The 13,107-nt window shown below is 42.9% G+C and overlaps 1 protein-coding gene across 3 annotated transcripts in view; it reads right to left on the reverse strand.

Annotated features, from left to right (window-relative positions):
* The window catches only part of MAP3K3 (mitogen-activated protein kinase kinase kinase 3), a 53,282-nt gene extending 40,604 nt beyond the window's left edge, over positions 1-12,678 (reverse strand). For 2 of the 3 annotated variants that reach the window (XM_042857149.2, XM_005309625.5), the window contains exons 1-3: positions 12,537-12,678; positions 3,504-3,625; positions 3,010-3,099 (exon numbers count right to left, since the gene is read on the reverse strand). In XM_042857149.2, the coding sequence (XP_042713083.1) occupies positions 3,010-3,099; positions 3,504-3,625; positions 12,537-12,540 (216 nt within the window). In that variant the 5' untranslated portion in view covers positions 12,541-12,678. The remainder of the gene's footprint in view (positions 1-3,009; positions 3,100-3,503; positions 3,626-12,536) is intronic. The other variant, XM_042857148.2, reaches the window with a different exon arrangement.
* Between the last annotated feature and the right edge of the window lie 429 nt (positions 12,679-13,107).

The following is a 13,107-nucleotide window of genomic DNA, read 5'->3' on the forward strand; positions in this document are numbered from 1 at the left end:
GCAGGAACCTTGAGACACCCCCTTCTCCCCCCCACCGCCCCCCAGAAAGGGAAATCACAATAGTGACCTGGCCAGAGGGCTGAGTCAAGAAGAGGACAGCTGTGGCTCCTGAGAGCAAGAGTGGCTACAGAGGAGAAACTGACTGGGTGTAACCACTGGAAGGAGTGTAGGCCTGACTGATTTAATCCCCAGGACCGCCAGGAGGCGGTGCTATCCAACAGTAAGCAGACCAACCTATGACAGGGAAGGATGAATTTTATGCACCGGGACATCAAAAGGGGAACTTTGTGTATTTACTCCAGTTCGGCTGTCTAATCCAGGAAAAGGAGAGTGGAAACAGTGATGGAACGATAGGTTATTAAAGATGTTTTCCAGCTGACTGGGCGAGAATATATAATGTGTGTCTTATAAAAGAATCTTTTAATGGCATAATGTACAGAGGGATAACAAATAAGAATCCAGGTAAGACATTGGGGGTAACAATAGAATGACAACAAAAAGAGGGTGGGCATGTAACTTCAGCCCTGGGCAGTGGGGCTTGGGCTTCAGACTTGCTGGGGCCAGGGCCAACACCAGCCTTGGCGACCCCATTAAAATGGGATCCCAACCCACAGTTTGAGAACCCCTGTTCTAAAGGATAGGTTTTTAGAAGAGCTAGAAGTCCTAGGGTTTTATCCCCACTAACAACCCAGGGCGGGGATAATTTTATGCTGGTTACTGAAATGTAGCCTCCCTGGGGTGAAAGGGTGGTAGCTATATAGACAGTCAACAGTAACGCTGCACAAGAGTGCATGAAAGTAAAGAACACCTCTAAAGGGAGTTTAAGAATTGGACTGCTTTACTTGCTTCCCTTTTAAGCGTTCCTCAGACACACAGGCTGAACTAATCCTTTGTCAGCATGTCAGTATCATCCCTTCAATGCCTTCCTGAGCACTGTGGGTGACTTAATGAGGAGTCAAGTGTGTGAGGAGAAGTTTTAAGGTTGGGATGAAGATTTCAGAATTTATCTATGTTTCAGTAGAACTATATGGGGCTGAAAGTCTGTTAGAAGCTAAACTTAGGAACTATAGGTCCATGGACAATCAGTGGCAGTATGGGAAATACTGGAAAAGAGCTGGATTCCTGCCAATATGACCCCAAGAGCAATAGATTTCTGGATACTCAGGCAGAGTTAGGGTACAAGGCAGAAAACCAATAGACTCATCATTCAAGACAACATTCACCATGAAATACACATAGCTTGGACAGTAGCTTAGTTAAGAAACTTGTATCTACTGCTCATGAGGGCAATGGACCAAGCCAGTGTTTCTTCAACCTGTGGGCCTCCACAGAGATGCTGATTAAATTGTGGGAGGGAGGTGTGTGCCACAAGCAGAGGAGGAGAGTCACAAGGTTGAGTAAAGCAGCATGACCCCAAATCTAGTCTGACTCTCTGCAAAAACACACTGCTATGGGTGAAGCACAGGGTAGTTTCTTGAAATCCATCCTCCCTGTTCTAGTGACTATTCCACAGGGGAATAGGACTACGGGCTGAGGAAGCAACTCACTAGCTCAAACCATCTATGCTCTCACAACAAACAGCTCAGCTCCAAAGAGCTTCCTATAGACTCCCCTACCCTATGCTGCATGTAACATTCTGATGAGTGAGGGAATGGTTAGGAGGAGGAAAAATGAAAAGACAAAACGAAAATAGGATAACATGCACAGGGAGACAGAATGGGAACAAAGGAGTGGAAAAAGGAAAAGAAAGGCATGGTCACCACTGTGATATGGCAAAGCACAAGGGGATCCTGGGAAGGGAGACTCCATCATAAGGGAGGCTCAGACAAAAAGTTGAACGCCACTGGAATAAGCACTAGCTTGAGAGGGGCACAGTTCATTAAGACACTGCACAAACAGTCTTGACACTTGCATCCCCAATCCTAAACCTCTTCTGAGCAGAGCGCTAATTGTGCACAATGGAGTGAAGATTCTGTCTGATGGACAAATCGGGTGTAGATCAAGAAACCACAACAGGTTCATTCCCACTTCCTGAATAAGCCAGGATTTGATCCTTGGCCTCCATAGCAGAAATGGCAATGAACTAACTTTTACCCCACTGAGCATCCCTTGCTTGGGAAATACAATCACATGAAAAACAGACCAATGAATTTGCCATTTATCAGAGACCCAAGTATGACAGCCAGTCTGACTGTGTCCACCTAAGAAATAATGGGTGTTGACCACATTTTGATAAATGGGTGTTGAACTCTGATCCCACACCAGCAGGACAACAGAGTTCAATGCTAATTGGGGAGGCTCACGAGCATTGATCATCTCTAACTGTAGAAAAACGTGGCTGATTACACATTTCATCAGGGTCAACCACACTTTGCTATAATGGGTGTTGAACTCTGTTGACCTTCCCCACATTAGTGAGGCAATACATCCAATACTGAGAGGTCAGGGACAGGCAGGAACTTAACTAGATATACGTAACAGCCTCAAAGCTTAAACTGGGTCCACTCCTCTAAAGCCATTTGACCATTTGTCGTAAAGCCCAAGTGACTTGAATTAATTCTCTGAAAGTGCTGGACAAATATTTGCATATTAAAAGCCTGGGGGGTATTGCGGAGTTTGCACTGAAATGGGGTTCACACAAATAGCACACAGTACAGGTGGAATTTCTAGGATAATTTGGTCTTCAAGACTAGTGAATTCAACCTTATCAGAGACAGATAAGACTTATTTGGTTATCTTGTCCTACTCTCCCTCTGCTAAGAAGCCAGTGCAGGATTCTTCCCTACAAAACAATCTCCAGACCTTTGTCTAGATTAGTTTGTAAATGTTTCAACTAATGGGGCTTCCAACACTCCCCTGGGGAAGGTACATTCTACAGCTACAAAGCAATAGAAAAAAAACGTCATCACCTTCCCATACCTGCTTAAATGAGCTCTGTAAAGGTCACTGAGCATGAACATGCTCTTAATTTATAATTGCTAATACTGAAATGGAAGCCAGTTTTCTTACCGGAATTTTTTTTTCTTCTACTGCACAGGCACACTGGTTTGTTATTGTAGGGCTGCTCAGGAGGGCTGGACTGCTGGCATTGTGTTTTTTCTTAAAAGAAAAAATATTAATGTTGGTTTATAAAAAAAAGGTGGACTGTGCAAGCTAAAACAAGAAAGTCACTTGGTAGAATTTTCAGCCAATCTACCCAGATAATGCCTTTCTACATACACCTGAGGGAGGCAGATCATTGAGCTGCTCTGAATAATCATCAAAACATTGCCTGCTTTAGTCCAATAGAAGGAATAAAATAACCTAAAGTGAACCTAAACCAATGACCTAATCCAAATTAGGGGAGTATAAAGCCCATGAAGTAGGCACATCCCTATGCGATGCCAGGACTTGCATTAAACACTGGTGCCCTACTGCAGTTGAAGCAAATGGACCCACTTCCACTCTAGTCTAATCCCTTGTGCCAGGTCATAATTTTCAATCTCCATTAAACAATCCTTTACCTGTTTGTTGGAATGAGCAGTGTCTTTATTCTTCATGGTATCAAAGCCAGGCAGCCTATGACGTCTGCCCATTTGGAGTGCAACCAAGTCCTTCATGATGGAGTTCAATGCCTCCTGCTCATCTGCAATTGACAAGAGGGAAGTTATTTTGGTGAGTAGCAGTTGGGGAACTTTCAGGAATTCAAACTAGTGTTCCTCTGGCTGAGAGACAAAAGATTTTTTTCAAGTGCACAGTGTACATCTTCATTCACAGCCACTAACCCCCATGACACCTGTATGAGGTAGACACGCATTAGCTTCATTTCAGAGGCAAGTAAATGGAAGGGTAGAGAGTTGTCTAAGGTCACAAACCAAGTCTGGTCAGAGCTAGAATTCAAATATGGGAGTTCCTGCCTCCCAGGACCATGTCCAGTTCACCTAGCAAAATTTGCTAAAGGGTAATTTAGGTCACTTAGAAGGACCAGCTGTAGGTGTTTTATTGCCACAGGAAAACTGGATAACATCTGTCCCCTTCCAACCTTACATTCTGCTACCCCAGAGAACCTTCACTGCTTGATGATAGAGCTAGCCCTGCATAACAGCAAGAAAGGAACCAGCCAACCAATTATTCTGAATTATTACTAGGTCTCAAACATTTGTGCTAATTGTCAAGGGCACTTCTCCCCATATCCCCAAAACAAGTGCTCACAGCACAAAGGTGGTCTCCTAAGGAAGCTAGAACATCTTCAGGACAGAAGTCAGACCAGGGCAGCAGTGAGAAGAGCACTGACGGCTTGCAGAGCAGAGCTAGCAGCTGCAGGTCAGCCTCTTCAGGAACATGGTAGGAACCCATGACTGGGATGCCAGCAACTAATGTTATTTATACTAGAGTAGTACACAGAGGCTCTAATCAGGATTGGGGTTCATTGCGCTAGGTGCCACACAAAGGAGGCGGGTATGGTCTCTGCCCTGAAGAGCTAACCAGGAGAAACCAGTGGCATCTATTTCCAAAGCTGAGCAGGTAGATGTAGCAACAACATAAATAACTCTGGCATTGTATTAGACATAGTCAGTCTTATGAATAAACTGGGCTCTGCAGTGTTGCCTGTCATAACTACCAGGGGCCCTGCCTTCAAGTGGAAGTGAGATGGCAAGACTTGCATTGCCTTGTTTCACTAACCAAACAATACATTGGCTCTGTCTGCTGACTTCAGTCTCAGTTCTCACCTCAGCAAATTTTTCACCACCCATGCTGCCTGCTAACTATAGGACAGTACTAGTCAAGTGGCCTCATGCTTTGCTACAACTGTGAAAGTGTTGATTAATGCAATTCCTAGCCTATGCCACAAATATAACTGAGTCAAAGGTCCTGGGTCTCCTTATCCTAGTTACAACTTTGTTTAACTTTATGGTGTGCACAAGACCTTACTATGTCCCTTAAATAAGGCTAGCACCTGGGATTGTCCCAGGCTTTAATCCAATTACATGGACACAGTCATTGCTGATACTACACATTTTAACTTCAGTGTTTGCAACCAATCACCTAACTCGGTCGTATTTGTAACATAGATGAGCATAAAAAAGAAGTTATGATGAGTTGATAAACCATAATACCCTCCCCGCAGTTACAGTTAAGCAAACACATAGTGAGGCTGCTAAACTATATCAGCTATATTCCATTTTCACTTAGTTACAACTGTCAGGGGGGAAAAATTGACCTTTTCGGTTAAAAGTTCTCATGTAACCAATACAGTGTAGTCTTCCAGAGCCTGTCTGAATTTAGGACTGAGGTGAAGTGGCAGAGCTGTGTGGAAAGCCTAGAACTGGAATACCAGGAGGTGCTGTAGGAGTTAGCTAGACACCTGCTTAGCCTATGCCAAATCATTCACTGAAATTAGTCCCTTGCTTTCAATATCATCTAAATACTGTAGAGAAAGAGTTGTATACGGCATGTGAACTTTTGCTCAAAATAGTTACTGGCTTATTGGCTTCATTTCTGAAGCACTATGCATTCTGAGCAACAAATCACTGGACGTTATCAGTTACACAATCCTGTCATTGGCACATGTGTACATACTATATTCTTGGACTGGTGTATGTATAGCTTATCAAAACTCTATGGTTTTACACATGCATCCGAAGAAGTGGGTATTCACCCACGAAAGCTCATGCTCCAAAACGTCTGTTAGTCTATAAGGTGCCACAGGACTCTTTGCTGCTTCTATGGTATTTGTTTCTCTAGACGCTGTATCCAGTTAAATCTCCTCTAATAGGAGTGGAACCTGGTTATAAGATCTGATCCAAATATAAACTTTACTTTAAACAAACTGAAAAGAATGTGTTGTCCTCTATGGAGTCATGCAGAAATTTTTGCTGGTCTTGGGCAGAAAAATGGGAGGGGATAGTGGGAGAGAGAGTTGGATGAAGGGAAACCTACTGATATAGGTTTCACGTTTGGCGGTGTTGTAAGAAATACTAACACAATAGACAAGGTTATCAAGATTTTCTATCCAATTTTAGGCTGTACTATTTTAAGGTCTGTCATAAACCTGAGATTACAATTCCCTAGATGTGCAGACCTTGATATGCAATTTCCCCTCCTTCCCAACGTACTTAGAGCTATCACAGTTTATGGTGTGGTTAAATTGAAATTTACAGCTCTCTCTAGGGCTAATTTTTGAACAATTTCAACAAAACCTGAGTTAAAAATAAAAAAAACAGTTAAAGTCATTGATTTTTTTTTTAAATCCACTCTGGATGCATGTTATTGCTCTAGGATATTGATTTACACAAGTACAAGCCTAAGACTAATCAATGGGAACATGAGACATTTCTGAATATTTATTACAGTACAGATGTTTCTCATGTACATACACATTTGTAAAAAAACAACGCTTATTTGATGAAGCAAAGGGTGCACATTTATTCCTCATTTCATGTTACATGCTTGATCACAAATATTTATTCCTGAATTTAGGTTACTTTTTATAAAAACGGGTCAGTAATTGACTTACTAGTAACAAAATGAACAAGTTAGATTATGCCCAAAGGAGGTGTATGTGGGGTGAATATATGCAAAATGCAATGTAAACCATTACGAGTTCAAAGCAAAAGAAGGAAACGTATGTATTTGTAACAAAGCAGCATCCAAAAGGCCCAATCAGGGTCAGTCTTATTTTGCTAGGCTCTGTACAGACACACAGTTCCTGTCCTGGAGACTTTTGTGGGATTTCCAACAGCACTCAGCATTGACCTAACTCTGTTCCAATTGATGTTACTGGTAAAGTTTCTACAGACTTCAAGAACAGTTAAGCCAACAGAATGTTAGCTCTCTCTTTCCTAGTGGTTCCTAAGACAGAAAATATCATCATGGCACTATATATGGTACAGCCACACCTTGAATGCTCTGTGCAGTTCTGATAGCCCCATCCCAAACAAGATATATTAGAATTGGAAAAAGTATAGAGGGGGCAACAAAAATGATTAGGGGTATGGAGGAGAGATTAAAAAGACTGGGACTGTTGAGCTTAGAAGAGATGACTAAGGGGGGATACAATAGCAGTCTATAAAATCATGAATGGTATAGAGAAAGTGAACAGGAAAGAGTTTACCCACTCATATAACATGAGATCTAGAGGTCAACAATGAAAATAATAGGCAGCACCAGGTTTAAAACAAACTAAAGGAAGTACTTCACACAATGCATAGTTAATCTGTGGAACTCATTGCCAGGGGGTGTTGTGAAGGCCAAAAGTATAACTGGGTTCAAAAGAGAATTAGATAAGTTCATGGAGGATAAGTCTATCAATGGCTATTACCCAAGATGGTCTGGGACAAAACCCCATGCTCTGGGTTTCCCTAAACCTCCAACTGCCAGAAGCTCAGACTGGACAACAGGTGATGGAACACTCAAGCTGCTGTTCTATTTACTCCCTCTGAAGCATCTGGCACCAGCCACTGTTGGATGACAGGGTACTGGACTAGATGGACCACCGGTCTGACCCACTATGGCTACTCTTGTGTTCCCTCCCAGAGTGCATTACCCCAGCCGCCACCATGTAGACTAGCCAATGGTGTGTCTCAATATAGCCTAAGATTTAAAATTAATGCAACCTTAAAGTTGAGAATCAAGTACTCAAAAGTAATGAAATTAAACCATAACTGTTCCCCGGCCGCCTAAGTGGATCTCCTTTCTTCCATATTGAAAAATAAGGATTTCTGTAATCAAATTTGTTTACATTTTGCATTTGACAGCACTTTGTGTACAGTTAATCTTACTGCTTCCATTATACAATCAATCACTTTACTCCTGTTTCACACCCCAACAAAGAGGAGAAAGTTTAAAACTAGAAAAATGTGATTGTAAAGCCACAAGAAAACCTATGGGACTGGGATACTACCTGAAAGTACAGCCAACAGCACAAAGGTGGCTAGGGCCCACATTGGAGGACCACAGGGATACAAATCTAATATCAGATATTAATATCTAATATCAGAGTTTGCTATGCATGCATGCACAGTAATACTGTTATACCAACACTGACTATGGGTATCATGGTATCGCCCATAAACACACCCACGTAAGAGATTTATGTTTCAAATTGTCTCCAACCTGGTGGTCTTTTTAAAGAGTACTAGAGAACTGGGCTGGAGAAGGAAATGTCGTGTCTTGGATTTGTCCATTGCTTTTATAACAAAAGTGTAAAATGTGATCTAGTCAATATTCTGACATATTCGAGTCCAATCCTGCAAATTCGAAACAGGTCAAGAGCACTCAGCCCCTTTCAAGTTCATATACAATGCTGTACTGCAGTTTTAACAGTAGACTGTTTATTTTGACGTCCTTCACAGACACATCATGACCCCAAAGTCAAATAAGCGAGACAGCTGAATGTTTCCAGCAAAGTAGGCAATTTGATTGGCTGAATGCTCCCTAGCGCTATAACATATGATAGACTTTGTCTGTTTGTTTTTTAAGTTGATTTTGGTGACATTGGTGTCTGATCTTCATTTCCTATCTCCATTTTTAAAGCAAACTGAATATCAAATATTTGATTTGAACTCATTGTATATCAAAATGTAGCTTCAGTTAAGGTCTGTATGGCAATGGAAATACAAATTTGAAAGACTCTTTTATATAGGTCAACAGTTATTTTAACATGATCAAGATTTTACAGCCTCAACTTTTAAAAAAAAAAGTATTTGCAGCACTATCAGTTTTACAGCACAATGCAGAAGTTACTACAAATGAAATCTAAGCAACTTTTGAAGAGCACTGAGACACCCTGTTTTTCTAGGTCTCCAGCAGGTCTGAGAAACACAGTTCTGCTTTGTGCAGAAAGATGTTGTCCAGGAAATGCTTTTCATGTTTTAAAAACTACACTCCAGGATGTTATAACATTGATAAAGGGGAATTGCTACTTACAAGGAAAGTTATTCCTTATGTAAAGCATTTATTTCAGTTAAAATTCACTCAAACCTGTGTAATAAACCAAGTCAGCAAATTTGCTATGGCAGGGATGGAAATAGTTTAAAGCAAAATCACAAAGTTCAGCAAACAAAGCATAGAAGCATCTGCACATTGGTTAAAAACAGGAAGCCTGTAAACCCCTATAAACAAGTTTGCAGGGTATGAGAATGAGAGGGATAGTGACAGCGTAGTGTCTGCTGTTTACTTGTAAGAAAGATGCACACTTTTTAACAGAGGCACCTGGTTAGTTTGATCCAATGACTGGGAAACTCGTGGCAATTAATGAATTTTACAAGTTAGAAATACCAAAATACAGCCTAAAGCTTTTTTTCATTGGATAAGTGTAACTTACAGTCCTTCAGTGCACATTGGTCAGTGTACCCTAGGGTATTTTGTAAAAGTAAAGTCTTAATGACACAAAATTGCACTGCATGTTCAGCCTCTGTTTTTACTACGTCTGTACAGCACCTAGCATAAAGGCCTCAATCCTCTTATTCAGACCGCTGGGCACTATTGTAATACAATTACTACTAACAGTACAACACTGCATTAGAGAAGTTCTATGGTAATTTGTTAATCTCACTATCAGAGGCTTATGTCTTCACATTTGCCAGTGTCTTAGAAATTTGCAACTTACTTGCCTTACAAATGTCAAAAGCCAAAGCTCCTCTATGTGACTGCAAGGCATAGAAAAAACCTGACTCCCTATTTTAAATTCTAACAAAATAGTTAAGAATTGAAAACTGGTTGTAAATGGCAGGCTTATTCCTTCCCCCTCCCCCATAATGCAACAGTGGCTGTCAATGCAGCAAAGACTAAAAGCTTACGGGTAAGTGTGTGAGCCAAGGGAAGGAAATGACACAGGCAGGAAAAAAGCAGATTGAGGGAAAGACTCAACTGCAGCTGGGCCTGCAACGAGCATTTCAGTCTAGGTCTAACCCAAGCCATTCAATCTCAACACAGCTCTCCCCACCGCTTCTCAAATATACGCACGTTTCTCTTTAACAAAAGCAGTATCAGCTTCTCCGACACTGCTGAAGAGCTCTGCACAGAAATTAAATTTAGTGATAACCTCCTATAAAGTGCAAGAGAATCAACCTTAATGCACTTCGGCATTGTTAATGGAGTTACCTCAAATTGCAAAACTAATATCCCTTTAACTACTCAGTATATTAACTAAGTTTTTTAGGGTAATTTATGAAGAAAAGTAGAAAGCTAGATGGAACAATGTAAAGAATACAGTATAACCTAGACTATCCAGACATCTATCCAAAACTAGGTCATTGTCTCCTGATGTCTATCATGTTGAAAATTCCCTCCATTATCTGAATCAATTATCCAATTTTCTTTTATATCAAAGACATCTAAATAATCATGGCTATATAGTAATTAGTGTTTTTCTGCTCATAAGTTAAGAACAACTGAACAAAGCTGGATAGCATTCATTAGTTTAACAGCCGGTGAAGTCACCCCTTTTCATTTTGCAACTCTCAAGCACATGCACAAATATTAGCTATATGATTGTGATTAGTAAGCATTTTAATGGAAGGTAGACTTTAAACACACAATACTTGAGAAAATGAAAGACCTTCACATCTGTTTCTACAGAGCAAACACCAGACTATTTTGCCTGCATTTCTAAGCATGACCTAGTCATGGAGCTAAATACATCAGCATTTGAATTTACAAGAATTAAACCAAATTTGTTTTAAGCATGGTTAGTGATGCTGCATGGATTTATATTTTAACATAAGAACTAATTATATGCAGGAGACTATATAGCAAAGCAGAGTTTTAGCAAACCAGATAACTTCAGAAAAAAAATCCAAGTTACAATTCCCAAAACAGTGCAACTACACAACTCTGCAGTTAGGTTAATAACAGTACTTTCTTTCTTTGCCAGTATACAAACATGGTCAAGTGTAAACTCTAGTTTACATAAATTAAACTTTTCTCCTGGTTTACAATGGACTTAATTTTGGACTAAACAAGAAACCAGGTAAACTCAGAAAACCTTGCAAGGCACTTCCCTCTACAGTTCACGTCTTCCTAAAACATTAACTCCAATAGTTCAGATTGAATTATGACAGCCTGTGGTGGCAATTTATAAGAGCTCTTCAGCTCCATTACTTGTCTAAAATGCTATTGTATGAATTTAGTAAAACAAATGAGGATTGAATGGAAGCTTCATACGGGAGACTGAAGATTGATAGAATTCCAAGTCACAAATAGTGCTATGGCCAAAATTTTCACATTTGGGTTCCTACAGTAAAGCACTTAAATCCATATTTCAAAATACGTGTCCTGATTCTTAGAGGTGCTAAGTTTCCACAACTTCAGTCAAAGTCAGAGGAGCTGTAGATGCTCATTCACCTTCCAAAAGTGTCTGACTTTAAACATCAGTGTTTGAAAATGTTGCCCTATATTTTTAGAATTTTACTGAAATACGCTCCGCGCTCCTGATCAAACTTGTAAAATACTTTTAATATATTACCAATCAAAAATCAATATTAGTTTTTAAAAAAGTCACAAAATGTTGACACTCCTCAAATATCACTAATTGTCAAATACCATCAGGCAATAACAGAACCACCATAACTTCTTCAAAATATAAGCCTCTTGACACTGGAGCAAGAAACTATATTAGTTCCAGTCATGTTCAAGAATGGTTTTCAAGCAGGATTTAGTTTCAGGATGAGGTAAAAAGAGACTGTGACAAAGGTATAATAATAAAAAATACCAGAGGTGCTGTTATTTACGTTCTCATAATACAAGAATGAAACTGAAAGTCAAAAAATAATAAAAAACGAGCAGAGGAAATACTTCTTCACACAGCACCTAATTAACCAATGGAACTCACTGCCACAAGACAAAGACAAAGAAAGAGCTTGGTAGAATTCAAAGAAAGATTATTCCTAGAAGTCTCGAATGATAACACCCATTGTTACAGCAAACAAGAACGAAGATGATGATAAGGGATACAAACTCACGTTTAAGGGTAGAAGACAACTGCTACCTACCGGGGGAAGAGGCACATCTCCTATGAAAGTTACTCCATAACTGACCCTGGCAGAGTTTTTGCCTTTTCCCTCATTGTTGGATTCAGCACAGCAATTATGCCCGTAACGGATCACCTCCCTAGGGGGGCTCTACACACCACCGTGGACAGGCACAGCAGCCCCCCCCCCCAGAGGCCTGGTGGGATGCAGGGGGGGCTCATGCGATGAAAGAAGCGAGTCTCCCCGAGGTGGGGGTAGGGGCACCTGGCCCAGGCGAGCCCCAGCCGTTACCGCACCCCAGGGGCAGGAGAGCGGGGGGAGTCCAGCCTGACACCCAGGGGGCAGGCACGTGAACCTGGATTCGGGGGGGGGGGCTCTCAGCTGGGCCCTGAATGGGGAGATCAACAGGCAGCCGAAACCCACAGACCGGGGGGGGGGTCCCCAGATCCTCCCACGTCCCCCTCACAGTGGGGCCCGGGCGCGCGCAGTTCCCCCCGCTGCGGGAGCCAACGGCCGCAACCAGCCCCTCCCCCCCACCGGAGCCCACAGTCCCGCCTCGGACTCGCCCCGCAGCCGGACCCCTACCCATCTCGGCGGCGGCCGGGCCCGCGCCCAGGCGGGGCGGGGGGGAGCTGCTCTCCGGCGCGCTGTCTCCGGCCCCAGGCTGTCACGGCCGCGGCTCCATGGCGGCCGGGAGGAGGGAGGGAGCGGGGGGAGGGCTCAGAGCCGCCGCCGCCGCCGCATTCCCAGGCCCGGGCCGCCGCAGACAACGTCTCCTTGCAGCGGCTCCACCCCCCGGCGGGACCGGGATGGGGGGAGGGGGCCCCGGTCTCTCCCCTTCACCGCCTCCGCGCGGCGCACGGACCGTCAGCAAAACAAACCGCTCAGCGGCCGCCGCGCGCGCGCGCACGCACCCGCCGCCGGCGGCGCCGCCTGCCAATCACAGGGGCCTACCCGTCGCTTGTCTGCCAATCACAGGGGCCGAGCCACCCACCCGACGTTACCGCCTGCCAATCACGGGCGGCGAGCCCGCCCCGCCCTCCCAATCACGGGGGCCGAACCGTTCCATGCCAATCACAGGGGAAGAGCTGCTGCACCGCCCCCCCGCCAATCAGACGGATAGCCCCGCCCCTCCCTCGTCACGGGGCGGTATCAG

This window comes from Chrysemys picta, chromosome 24 (genome assembly GCF_011386835.1).
Source record: "Chrysemys picta bellii isolate R12L10 chromosome 24, ASM1138683v2, whole genome shotgun sequence".
Classification (NCBI taxonomy): Eukaryota; Metazoa; Chordata; order Testudines; family Emydidae; genus Chrysemys; species Chrysemys picta.